The following is a 12,053-nucleotide window of genomic DNA, read 5'->3' as shown; positions in this document are numbered from 1 at the left end:
AACCACAAAAATTATTTTAACTGCAGCCTAATTTTTCCCATGGTACTTGCTAGTGAATGTATCCAGAATCAGCTTGAAAAGCTTTAAGCAGTTAAAGAAATAGGAAAAAACACACACACACAAAACCAACACTTTGTCGACACTGAAATATCGATAAGTGCCTTAAAACCTCTTTAGATATAGCTATGCAAGTTTTGTACGTTTATGTTCCATTCGATAGCCGTGTTGATCTTCTGTCTTACTTTAAGAAACTGCACTGGGAGGTTATTCACGTAATTTTTTCAGGAACAGCTTGTCAATTGCTGTTATTAGAAGGAAAGTACTGTAATGAAAAAATCTCAATCTCACGCCAAATTGAGTAATGCTTTCTGGTCCCTCGTGAGTAGTGGAGCTGCTCTGTGTAGGTGAATCTTAAATAAGACCAAGTGCCCACTGCAATAAAGTAACCCGTGCCAGTCTGTGCCTCGTGTTCTACGTCTCTCCTGGATCAGCCCACAACCACACTGACCGCGGGGAAGAGGGACAGGAGACAAACGGCTTAAAACCCCCGCACAAAGAAGCAAAAACCTCCGTAGACCAGCATTTCTTTATTTTAGCCAAACGCGTGCCCTGTGCTGTCCTGCGGGTGGCACTGGCTATGCTGAGAACAAGCGCCACACGGCTCCGCCCTCTGGTGTCCGATGACTCAGCTGTGCATATGGTCAAAGGCAGAGGTAGGCGCTGGCTGCGGTCAGCCCGATGGGACGCGCTGGCTGGGGGCATGCATGTGAACCAGCTGTTCTTCCAGGGCATCCTGACTCATGAGGCAACCAAAATTGGCTTCAGGCACTTTTTTTCCATTTTCCTTCTCTTCTCTTGTTAGGAAATCATGCTGTCCAACCAGTCTTCAAGCTCTTCCTCAGTAACGGTTTTTGATGTGCTGGGTTGCTCAGATTCCGCGGTCTCTTCTTCCGTCGCAGGTGGTTTTGCAAGAACTAGAGAAATAAATAAATGCAATGTTACAGCTTCACGTTAGTCCCGAGCCTGAGGGGGAAGCTTCCCTGGGGTTTGTCCTATGACATAATTCAGCCATAATTATAATTACTTTGCTTACAGCAAGGAGAAACATTCTATTACTGTTCCTACTCCCTAAGATACAATCATATCTAAACAAATTAATACATAGGGTAGAAACTGGCTCCTCGATTCTCAAGTTGAATTTCACAGTTCACTCGTTTTTCAAAAAGACCAACAGCTCAGTTTTCCTTTTACTATTGTAACCAGCCTGGAAAGTCATTAAAGGTTCTTGGCTGCAGAACAGGGCGAGCCAGTCACCCTAGGCTGCCCTAGCAAATGGGACCCCTTCTCCCAGAATAGCACAGATGAGGCGTGTTCTTCTCTTGTCTAAAATAAAATCAAAATAGCCAGCAAGACGTAGGCGAGTTAGTTAACTGGGCTGTGCAGACAGTCGATTAAAACATCTACTGCACGTGCCTTTTCGTGGCGCGAGTTCAATCCGCAGCCCCAGGTTGAACCCTGCCACCAGGCAGGGAGCCCCTTGGGAAGCCCAGGGCAGCCAGTGAGAGGAGCCTCGTCAGAAAGGGCCGCTCAGGGCAGCGGAGATGTGAGCACAGATGTCGGTGGACCAGGCCAGGTCGATGGCAGACACCAAGGAGATGTGTCCGGGTCGGGCACTGTTTTCACAAAAGCACCAGGATCGAGGAGGAGGAACACAATGAAAACCATACCTTTTTCTTCTTGAGCCGCCGCCTCCTCTTTCTCAGATTCCAGGTCCTGGGGTGTCTGGTCTGGTAAGATGTTATCTCCCACTTTTACAGGCGCATCTAAATTAAGCAGCAGGTCTAATTCTTCTTCCAAAGGGTCTGCCGCTGAGTGCGGTGGGGAAGCGGGCTTCTGGGAACCCTCTGCAGGGCCCCGTCTTGGGCTGTCTTTACTCGGGTACATGGGGCAGCCAGCAGACCTCAGCTCGGACCCCTTTCCTCCAGGCCCCAGCGGCCCTTGTAACTGCATGCCTAGTCCCTTGCCTTCATCGCTTCTCTTTGGCTTCACCTGAGGAAGCTCTACAGGCAGGGCGGTCTGAAAGAGAAACATAGTAACAGCTGGAAATATGAGTCCTGCCACCTTTGCTTCAGCAGAAACAAAAGCTAAGGAAGCCACCAGCTTCCTTCGAGTTGGAATAGGAAACAGTTCAGACAGGAGTTTACAAAGGGTCTCTGGTTCTGGCCTGAAACGGGGGACTCGGAGCACCCAGCTTCCCGATTGGGGTAAAGGAGGAGAACTCCACAGGGCTGCACCCCCCACTCGACCCACCTCGGCCCTCTGCTAACTCGGAGTTGAAATCAAAAGGGCCATGTCTGCGATCAGGCCTGAGAAATGACAGGGCCATAGGTCTACCTGAATGTGTACATAAAACTGTGATGAGACTTATTTAAACCTCTGCAAAAGGACTGAGAAGTAACTAGCAAATCAGACCTGCTGATATAAAGGTGAAGGGGCAAGTTCACCAAGAAGAAAGGAAAGACGGACTCTCAGCGTTGAGTAAAAAGCACCAGACAGGAAAGAAAATATGCCCTCTGATTGCATCTGTAAACAGGCAAAACCGGAGCGTAGGGTTCGCAGTCCGGACAGTGGTTTTAGGGAAATGGGGACTCGGAGTGGCGGGAGAGGGGTGGCTTCTGTAGTGCTGGCCACCTCCTGACTCGGGTGCCAAGCCCCGGCTGTAACTACTATCTGTGCATGTGCTTTTCTGCAGTTGGGTTATAACTGAACAAAAGGTGGATCTCCCCAGGTGATGGCAACGCAGATCTAGGCTGAGAACCACTGCGCGGGGGGGGGGGCCTGGAGGACCGGCGTGGCATCAGAGTGGACAGGTTTGGAATGAAGTTCAGCTACTGTTGGCGGCACCGCCCCCGACTTGTACAGTTAAGCATCCTGAGCAGGTCCAACTTGCTAATAACTCTTCGGAGCTTTGAAGACAGTACGACCACACACACAGACTCAAATGTTCGCATCGCCCGGGCGGAGCCGGGGTCCTCTCACCTCGTCCTGGAACCCTTTTGTGGCCGGTGTCTGGCATTGGTTTTGTTTCTCACCTCCCCGGGGCGAGGGGGTTCTGTGCAGACGCAGCTGAGAGGAACTGCTGTCTGCCAGGCACAGAGGGCCGCAGGGGACTGTCCCACGGTTTAGCCAGGTGTTCAAAATCACCACAGTCACTACATACACCTTTACCCTGAGGCCTACCGCCAACACAGCCTTCGCTTTCAGATGCTCACACTTCTGGTTCGCTCCTGAGTCCTGGCCCCCATCACCTTCACCTCAGTGGTCCCCTGATGTGTTCGTTAACAATTCTGCACCGAGTGGAACCAAACATGTCAGAACCGTGAACCCCAGGGGCCCAGCAGGGAAGGCAGCACTCTCCCCGCCACTGGGACACCCCAAAGCCCCCCGTTCCTAAAGAAGCCTCGGGAGGGTCCCCGGCAGAGGCCAGCGCCAACCTCCCCACTGCCCTGGCCCCAGCTGTCCTGCAGCCCCGAATTCTACTTGCTACACTAAAGGTGAGACCAGCAAGTGCAGGGAAAACGGCGTCACATTCAACTGCAGGACAAAGTTGATCATTTTGGCTGCTGGGATTCTATTTAAAATTAGTATTGCCCAGGATTTCACTTAAAAAAAAAAAATTTGATCAAGTCACAATTATATTTTGAAGTTCCTTATAGTACAGTCCTTGGGCTGTTTCCTCTCAATTGCCACCTTGCATGAAGAGCTCCCAGATGTCTATTTCCAGCCCTTAATTCTGAACTATAAATTTCTACATCTATTTGACTATATTTTCACTCTGATATCTCAGAAGCACAAACCCATAATGTCCAACCCTCACTCCTCCTGGACCCCCTGCCACTGAGTTGCACACAGGCTGGAAAACCTAGAACACTTCTTTGCCTGCTCTTGCTCCATTTCTGCCGTCCAGCAAGTCCTCTCAGAAAAGCCCAGTTCTGTGCCGTGTCTACTGCCATCGCCCTAGTCCCGCCCACAGCATTACCCACCTGGACTGGAGCCGCAGCGCCCCAGCTTGCATCCCCTCACATCCCCCCTCACTTGCTCTCCTGTCGACAGTGCGGTTTACCAGTAAACCCACCCACCAACCCCACAGCCCACTCTCCACCCAACCCCACAGCCCACTCTCCACCCAAGGCCAGCACGCTCTCACTGTTGTTGGCGGTAGCTGTGTTATTGACACAGATCTGAGTGGGTCCTTCTTGCAATTCCAGCGCTATCTGTCCCTTCTCCAGAAAAGCCATTCCCCACACCCCAGAGCATGTCAGGCTCACCGCTGTCGTCCCATAACACACCGTGCTCCTTCAGAGCAACTGCCACAGTGTCCACACCTGTGTGACAGTCGATCAACGCCCATCCTTCCCAGCAGACTGCGCTCCACGAGGGCAGGGGCCACAGCTGTCCACTCGGCTGCTGTGTCCTTAGCACCCAACGTAAGTACTGGGAGGACTACACCAGGCAGACTTTATACTTTTACATACAAGTCATTCAACTCCATTACATTTGATTCTTTAAAATGTTTCAAATATAATAGGGGAGTGAGGGGGGGACCTTGAAACCAATTCATTCATTCTCCCTTAAAACTTTACAAAATGCTATCTGATACAAAACCCTCAGCTTTATGAAAGGAAAAGCTGAGTCTGAGACATCCTGCCAAGGGTTACTTCTCTGTCTCTCCTCTTCTGCCCTAACCCACACCAGCCTGAAGATGTCTTTAGGGTTTTACCTGGACCAGTTCAGCAGCAACATTGAGTCGGAGTGAGAGAGGCAGTTCTTGAAGGGCTTGAACCAGTGACTCACAGTCCACGTAAAATGCTGAATCCTATAAATAAATAAATGAAATTAGTTAATTAAGAAAGAGACATAGATCATACATACACATATGACATGTATTTCTGGTGATGATTACATGTGACCTAGAAATAAAAGAGCGGAACACAAAAGTAACCATGAATAAATCATCCCCTGGAGTGACATTTAACTGGGAGTAGGTCGGAGCATTAAGCACGCTCGGTACGGTCACATCTACATCTCCGCATTAAGATGAGCCGAACCCAGACCACCTCCTCGAGCCGTAGTTCACGCTGTCAGAGCAGCACGGGAACTGGGAACGGGACACTCTGGGACTTACTGGCAAACTGAAAGAAAAATACAAGCTCAGTGAAATGTAAGCGGACCCCCCCCCCCAAATCCAGGCGGCCAACCTGGGGGAGGAGGGAAGCGCCGTCTGGGCAGTGAGGGGATGGCGCACTGAGGGAGCCTGTGGGTGCCTGCTAACGAGAAGGCAGAGGACAGAAACGTCCCTCCAGCCCGTCCGCTGTGTAAGGCCTGCACTAACAGCGCCCTTGGACTCCCTCCCCGTTCACGGAGGTGGTCATATCCATGCAGTGACCTCCCACATGCAGTGTTGGAAAAAACAGTCCACGTGATCACATGGCTTAACACAGCTGCTCTCGCTGCCCTGGCCACCCAAGAGGAGGAGAAACTAAGAGGTTTCTGTAATGACCTCACATTAGAGAACATTACTGACCACCTCATCCACCAAGGACAGCCACGGGCCCAGCAAGAACCATGTCTTATTCTATAATCACTGGCTTCAAGTTAGAAGAAAATCCAGGGCCCACCTATCGAGTCTCATCTCGACCCCACCGCAGGAATGTCTCGGGCAGATGAGTCCTGGAAAAAAGGAACGTGCATCTAAACAGAAAAGTGTCCAGGGAGGGTAGCCCAGCGCTGTCAGTAAAGTGAGAAGTCCAGCGGGCGGCCGGCCTTTCCTCCGCCCCGCACTCCGCCCTCAGTGCTGTGACCAGGCCCAGCACGGCCAAGGCTTTGTTCTCAAGTTTGGAGAAGCTCTCAACCCCTTCGTCAGGCGTGATCCTGAATGCTCATCACATGGGTGAGTCACCAGATTACAGACAGGAAACCTCACCCTTCCCATGGCCAAGGGGTCTGCAAAGTCAAACATGGAGACCCCTGCAAACGAGCTAGAGCCTGCTCTCTGCGAACTGTTGCTGTCGGCTCTCCAGAGAACCGCTGTGCCGTGTGGGGGTCTAACAGTACCCACCATTCCTCTGTCCTTGTTTGCCTCGTGTGCAACATGACGAGGTACATCATAGACGATGGAGAGTCTGTGAGACTGACCACACAGAGGCTTGGGGAAGGGCCAGGCTGTGCTTGTGAGCTGCGTTCTGAATGACGGGCATCCGGCTGCATTTGCTACTGGGATGTCTCCTTCCCACCATCATCCAAGGCCCGGCTGACACATGGAGCCACCCAGTGCTCCTTGCCTCCTTGCGGGAGTCCCAGAGCCTGCCATCAAATGCCACTTTGTAAGACTTGCCTCTCTTCATCACCAGTCTGCCTCCTCCTACGTGGCTAAAGCTGAAGTCCTCAGATATAAAGGGAGCTGAAGTGAACTGTCTGTAATAGTAAATTGTAAATTTTAAAATAGGTATAATTGGCTCTGGCTGGTTTGGCTCAGCGGTTAGAGAGTCGGCCCGTGGTCCAGAGAGACCCAGGTTCGGTTCCCGCTAAGGGCATATACACCTCGGTTGCAGTTTGTCCCCAGCCCTGGTTGGGGTGGCGTGGGTGGCAGCCACTCCACGCGTCTCTCTCATGTCGATGTTTCTCTCTCTCTCTCTCTCTCTCTTCCTCCCTCTCTCCCTCCCACTCTATCTGAAGATGAATGCAAAAATGTCCTCGGGTGAGGACCAAAAAAAAAAAGTATAATTGGAGTAACAGCCATGAATTAGCTTTTTGCTACATGTCTTTAAAAAACTGACAGGATGCCCTGGCCAGTTTGGCTCAGTGGTTAGAGCGTCAGCCTGCGGTCCGGAGAGACCCGGGTTCGGTTCCCGCTAAGGGCACGTACTTCGGTTGCAGTTTGTCCCCGGCCCTGGTTGGTCGTGCGGGTGGCAGCCATTCGATGTGTCCCTTCATGTCGATGTTTCTCACTCTCTCTCCCTTCCTCTCTCTCCCTCCCACTCTATCTGTACAAAAAATGGAAAAATATCCTCGGGTGAGGATAAAAAAAAAAAAAACTGACAGGTTGTTTTGGCCTGGAGAGCCCAGTCCCCATGTCACTTGGCCCACTGTGATGGTCACTGACCGGTTGCACAGCCCGGTCAGCACGCTGGGCCCCCGAGGCCTCTCTGTGCCACCCTCGCTGGTAGAGGGGAGCCGCCTGAACTGTCGGACACAGCCCCCCACTGCCTCTCTGCCTCCAGGGTGCACAGAGGTCTGGGTGTGAGGGTCTGCCATCCTGCAGGCCCCTCTCTGTCCAGAAACCTCAGCAGGCACTGCATCTCTGAGTCTGCATAAAGGTACACTACTTGGTGAGAAAAGAACCTGCTAGAAACTCCATTTTGCAGCTTCAAAAAGCCCAGAACTGCTCTGTCCCTTTCCGGGGAGCAGCCACTGTAGCCTTTACTCAGGAGCTACAGCACCAGCTTCACTCACGTGGGACTCAGGGCCCACGGCCACTTGCCTGGCCAGGCAACACTTGCAAACAGCGGGGGTGCTTTTCTTTCGTTTCTTTCTTTCTTTCTTTCTTTCTTTTTTGCTATTTATCTTCAGACAGAGTGGGAAGGAGAGAGAGAGAGAAACATCGAGGTGAGAGAGATACATCGACTGGTTGCCTCCTGCATGACCCCGACCAGGGCCATTAATGAACCACAACCGAAGTACATGCCCTTGACCAGAATCAAACCCGAGACTCTTTGGTCCACGGGCCAACACTCTAACCGCTGAGCCAAACCAGCCAGGGCTGGGATGATTTTCAAGACAGAGTCTCGGGCCCCACTCAGAGGTGGACCCGGGAGTCTACACCGTCAGAAGCCAGGCATTCAGACACCACTGCGTCTCACCCAGCACTCGACGCTGCTCAAGGACACTCTGCTGAATAAATAAGTCACCATGCCAACAAAAATGAAAAATGGAATGAAAAATAAAGGCAAGTTTTAAAAAAACTGATCTATTGCCCAGCCAGTATGGCTCAGTGGATTGAGCATCGTCCCATGGACTGAGAGGTCCTGGTTTGATTCCCGGTCAGGGCACATGCCCAGGTTATGGGCTCGACCCCCAGTAGGGGGCGTGCAGGAGGCAGCCGATTGATGTTTCTCTCTCACATCGATGTTTCTCTCTCTCTCTCCCTTCCTCTCACTCTAAAAAACCAATTAAAACATTAAAAAGAATAGATCTATTTTTTTCACCCAAAAAAGTTCTCCTCCTTCCCTCCCCTCCACATACGTCCCTGCACTGTCCAAAGGAAAGATGTGACAAGCCCACAATGGACTTAAGGGCCAACTCCCTGTAGGAACAGGAGCCAACAGGGCTAAAGCCCACACCCTCGCTGCCAGGCTACGCCTCTGTCAGCCGCACGAGGACCACAAAGAGACGAAGGTAGCCAGCGGGACGGCTGGGACCCTCTCCAGAGGATGTCCTCTGAGGACCTGACAAGTCCCACTATCGATTCCTCCTTCTTCCTCTTTCTCTTTATTGTCTGTGTCACTGGTTGCACTGGGGATGGAGGGAGCAGGGGGGCGGGGGGGGTGGACATGTATGTATGTATGTATGTATGTATAAATTCCTGTCTTTTTCTCTCTCTCAAGTATGCAAGAAGAAAGAGGATTTCAGTGGGACAGAAAGCAGTTTTGATGGGGAAATGATAAATTCGGTTTTCGATATGTCCTACTAGTCAGGACCTCCACTCAAAGGTTCAACATCAAACTCGCCCTCTTTCTCCTTCTTTTGCTCTGTTATCGGCATCACTACTCACCTGGTCACCCGCCAGGAAGCTCAGCAGCTACTGCAAACCTCCCCTGTCCTCGTGTCTCACACTTGGTTAGTGACACGCTACACTGTCCCCTGCTGAAGTCCCATCCATCTGAACCCCTTTTCCACCCTCCGCCTCATGTGGCCAGGCCCTCATCCTGCCCCAGCCCCCACATAACCTCCTCCCTAACTTCCCAGCCTCCAGCCCAGCTGAGGGCAAACCCTTTCCCAATGCTGAGGGCAAATCTAGCCATTCCCATTGTCTGACTAAACGAGACTTTCGTTAACAAATAATAGTCATAAGAGTTCATTCTGAGTGTTTCATGCATGTCAGGAACCGTGCTGAAATGCTTTTATTATTGGATTTAATCCTCCATACGGCTCCAAGTCACATTTTATCATCAGTTCCGTTTTACAGATGAGAAAACAAGAGGAGGAAAGGCGTTTTCCCGAGTAGTAGAACGAGGATTCGCACTCAGGTTGGTCTCCCCAGAGGCTATGCTCTCCCCCACAGGCTAAACTGCCGGGAGGAGAAAATGGAGACAGAACTGCTGGTACTAACCAGCCCAGACCTGCCCGAGGCCACCGGCTCCGGCAAAACGATGCTCCAGGTCACCCCTCGGGTCTCCTGTTACTGCTTCCCCCCAACAGGACCGACCAGACCACACTCACCACACAAACCCACTTGGATGCTCTTCCTCCCAGGACACCACTCTCCGCCACGTCCTGCCCACAGCCGGTCTCTCACAGAATTACGTGAATTCATTTATTCCACCCCTTATTGTATGTTGTACTCTTTTTCATTTGTTACATAAATATGCACTGATCATCTACTATATGTTAGCCACTAAGGGGAGGCGTTTAGGGCGATCAACAAGCACGGTCTCTGTCTTACTCATCTTTGAATGAGCTGCATCCAATAAAATACTGAGTAAATAACAGGTGCTCAGTGTTTTGAGGAGTGAAGAACCTTAAAATTTTTTGAAACTCTCATAGGAATTGAAATTTTCTCTGACTGCCAATATGGTTCAAAAGGAGTTGAGCCCCGGTCAGTATGACTCAGCTGGAGCGATGTTCCAGGCACCAAAGGTGTTGGGTTCCATTCCCAGTCAGGGCGCAGACCCAGGTTGTAGGTGTGATCCCGTCAGGGCACATGCGGGAGACAACTGATCGATGTTTCTCTCACCTCTCTCTTCTCTCTCCCCCACCCCTCCTCTCTCTAAAACCAGTTTTTAAAAAACAATAAAGGAGTTGAAATGTGAGTTGCTTGGGTTTCACCCTTTTTGTCAATGACCTCGGTTTGTCTGTTTTCAACATGTCCTAGGATTCTAAACTCTATCTCAGGCATATGCCCAAAGAGATTTGGGCAAAGACAAACATGTTTCATTCCCAACTCTTTGTATCATCCATACTCTTTGTATCATCCATACTCTTTTTTTTTTTTTTTTTTTTTTAATCCTCACCCAAGGACATTTTTCCATTTTTTGTTCAGATAGAGTGGGAGGAAGAGAGAGAGAGAGAGAAACATTGACGTGAAAGGGACACATCGAGTGGCTGCCACCCGCACGACCAACCAGGGCTGGGGACAAACTGCAACTGAGGCACATGCCCTTAGCGGAAACTGAACCCAGGTCTCTCTGGACCGCAGGCCGATGCTCTAACCGCTGAGCCAAACGGGCCAGGGCTGTATCATACATACCCTTTGCAAAGTGACAGGCAGTCCTTTTCAAGTAGCTCCGTCTGCTCAGTTCATATAGGATGATGTTCATCTCAAACAAGTAAATATACCACTACCCAGAGATAAAACAAGTCACCTAGAGTGTGTGTACGGAGCTGGTAGCAGAGTGGGGAGGACGGTGCCTTACCTCTGGGCCAGCTGCTCAGCCGCCTGTCTGAGGCTGCGGGCAGACTGTCTAATCACTGTATCAGACTGTGTGCCCTGGCCCTGGAATCAGGGAGCATATGACAAATCACCAACAATTCTCTGTGCATTTTAAAGGGGTGAAAAATACCTATCATCTCTCATATAAAAAGAATCAGTGATATCGTGCTTGAAAAATAATTAATGCTCTTTAGGAAGAAAATGTGGCATGAACACAAAGCAAATAAAATATGTGGGCTTTATGGCGTCACTGAAAGACATCTATGATACTCGTTCTTGTTTTATAGCTTTATTCTCCTAATTCTGGAAGAAGGGTTACTTAAACCTATAAAGGATTCTTCTTGACACCAAAAGCAATGTGGCAAAAAAATTAATTTTCAACCCTAAGAATTTTCACAGAAATGGAAAAGAGGGAAGTCCAAATGGCAAAGAAATCCACTTGAAACCATGAATCTAAACTTTCTACCTTGCAACCTAGTCTGTGTGAGCGAGTCAGACAGGTGGGCAGGGTCGAAGGTGAAGTTGAGCTACAAGCATCTGTAAACTTAAGCTCCCCGAAAATGTTATGAGCAGTTTAGGCAACTGAGACTAACTAGACATGAATTACTAACCTTTTTTCTAGGCACAGACTCTATCTCAACAATAACATCAGAGCTGTTCGTCTCCGACCTGGAGAGGAGTCAATTCCCCCCGCATTCAAGACGAACCATCTTACCTGCTTTGGACATGAAGCTTCACCATCCCAGTCTTTCTCCTCAGCAAACCGGAACTGTGAGAAGGAGTCCCCTAGAAGCAAGAAATAACACAACTTTATGCAAAAGCCAAAGGAAAACACTCAGTTGTCTAAACTCCCCTTTTGGAAGAAAACTGCCATTTCTCAAGAGCTAGCCATCCTGAATTCAGAGGTATCCTTCAGTGGAAGGTCCCGGTCTCCACATCATTACACAGCCATCTGTCCTGGTGGGCCCCGGAAAATACTGTTGGCAGCCACACTTACTGTCCCAAGCAACTCTCATAAGCCCCCGTCCCACGTGCTCCTTGAGAGACGAGGGAACCGTTCAGGCTATCTACCCATATTTAGCATGTTTTCATCTCCTCCGCTCATGGTGTGCAAGGAAACTAATATTTATGATTCCGGGGGTGGGCACAGCAGAAAAGGAAGAAGAACGGGACCGGCGGAAAACAGTTCTAGCCTGATCCACAGTATGACAGACTTAAAATATCTCGTGGAGGAGAGGTCATGAACCTCTACCATCACTCCGAAAATCATCTGCTTAGAATGTCAAATGCAAGGTAAAACTCAAAGAACGTGTCTTAGGTTAGTTCATGTGACCCATGCATGGTA

At 50.1% G+C, this 12,053-nt stretch overlaps 1 protein-coding gene across 1 annotated transcript in view; it reads right to left on the bottom strand.

Annotated features, from left to right (window-relative positions):
- Positions 1–575: 575 nt before the first annotated feature.
- AVEN (apoptosis and caspase activation inhibitor) overlaps positions 576–12,053 on the bottom strand; it is a 168,754-nt gene continuing 157,276 nt past the window's right edge. Inside the window, exons 3-6 of the mRNA XM_036245644.1 lie at positions 11,424–11,494; positions 4,781–4,876; positions 1,728–2,076; positions 576–974 (exon numbers count right to left, since the gene is read on the bottom strand). Of these exons, the coding sequence (XP_036101537.1) occupies positions 859–974; positions 1,728–2,076; positions 4,781–4,876; positions 11,424–11,494 (632 nt within the window). The 3' untranslated portion in view covers positions 576–858. The remainder of the gene's footprint in view (positions 975–1,727; positions 2,077–4,780; positions 4,877–11,423; positions 11,495–12,053) is intronic.

Source organism: Molossus molossus, unplaced genomic scaffold, assembly GCF_014108415.1.
Source record: "Molossus molossus isolate mMolMol1 unplaced genomic scaffold, mMolMol1.p scaffold_m16_p_1, whole genome shotgun sequence".
NCBI lineage: Eukaryota > Metazoa > Chordata > Mammalia > Chiroptera > Molossidae > Molossus > Molossus molossus.
This window is presented reverse-complemented; position numbering and strand designations above follow the sequence as displayed.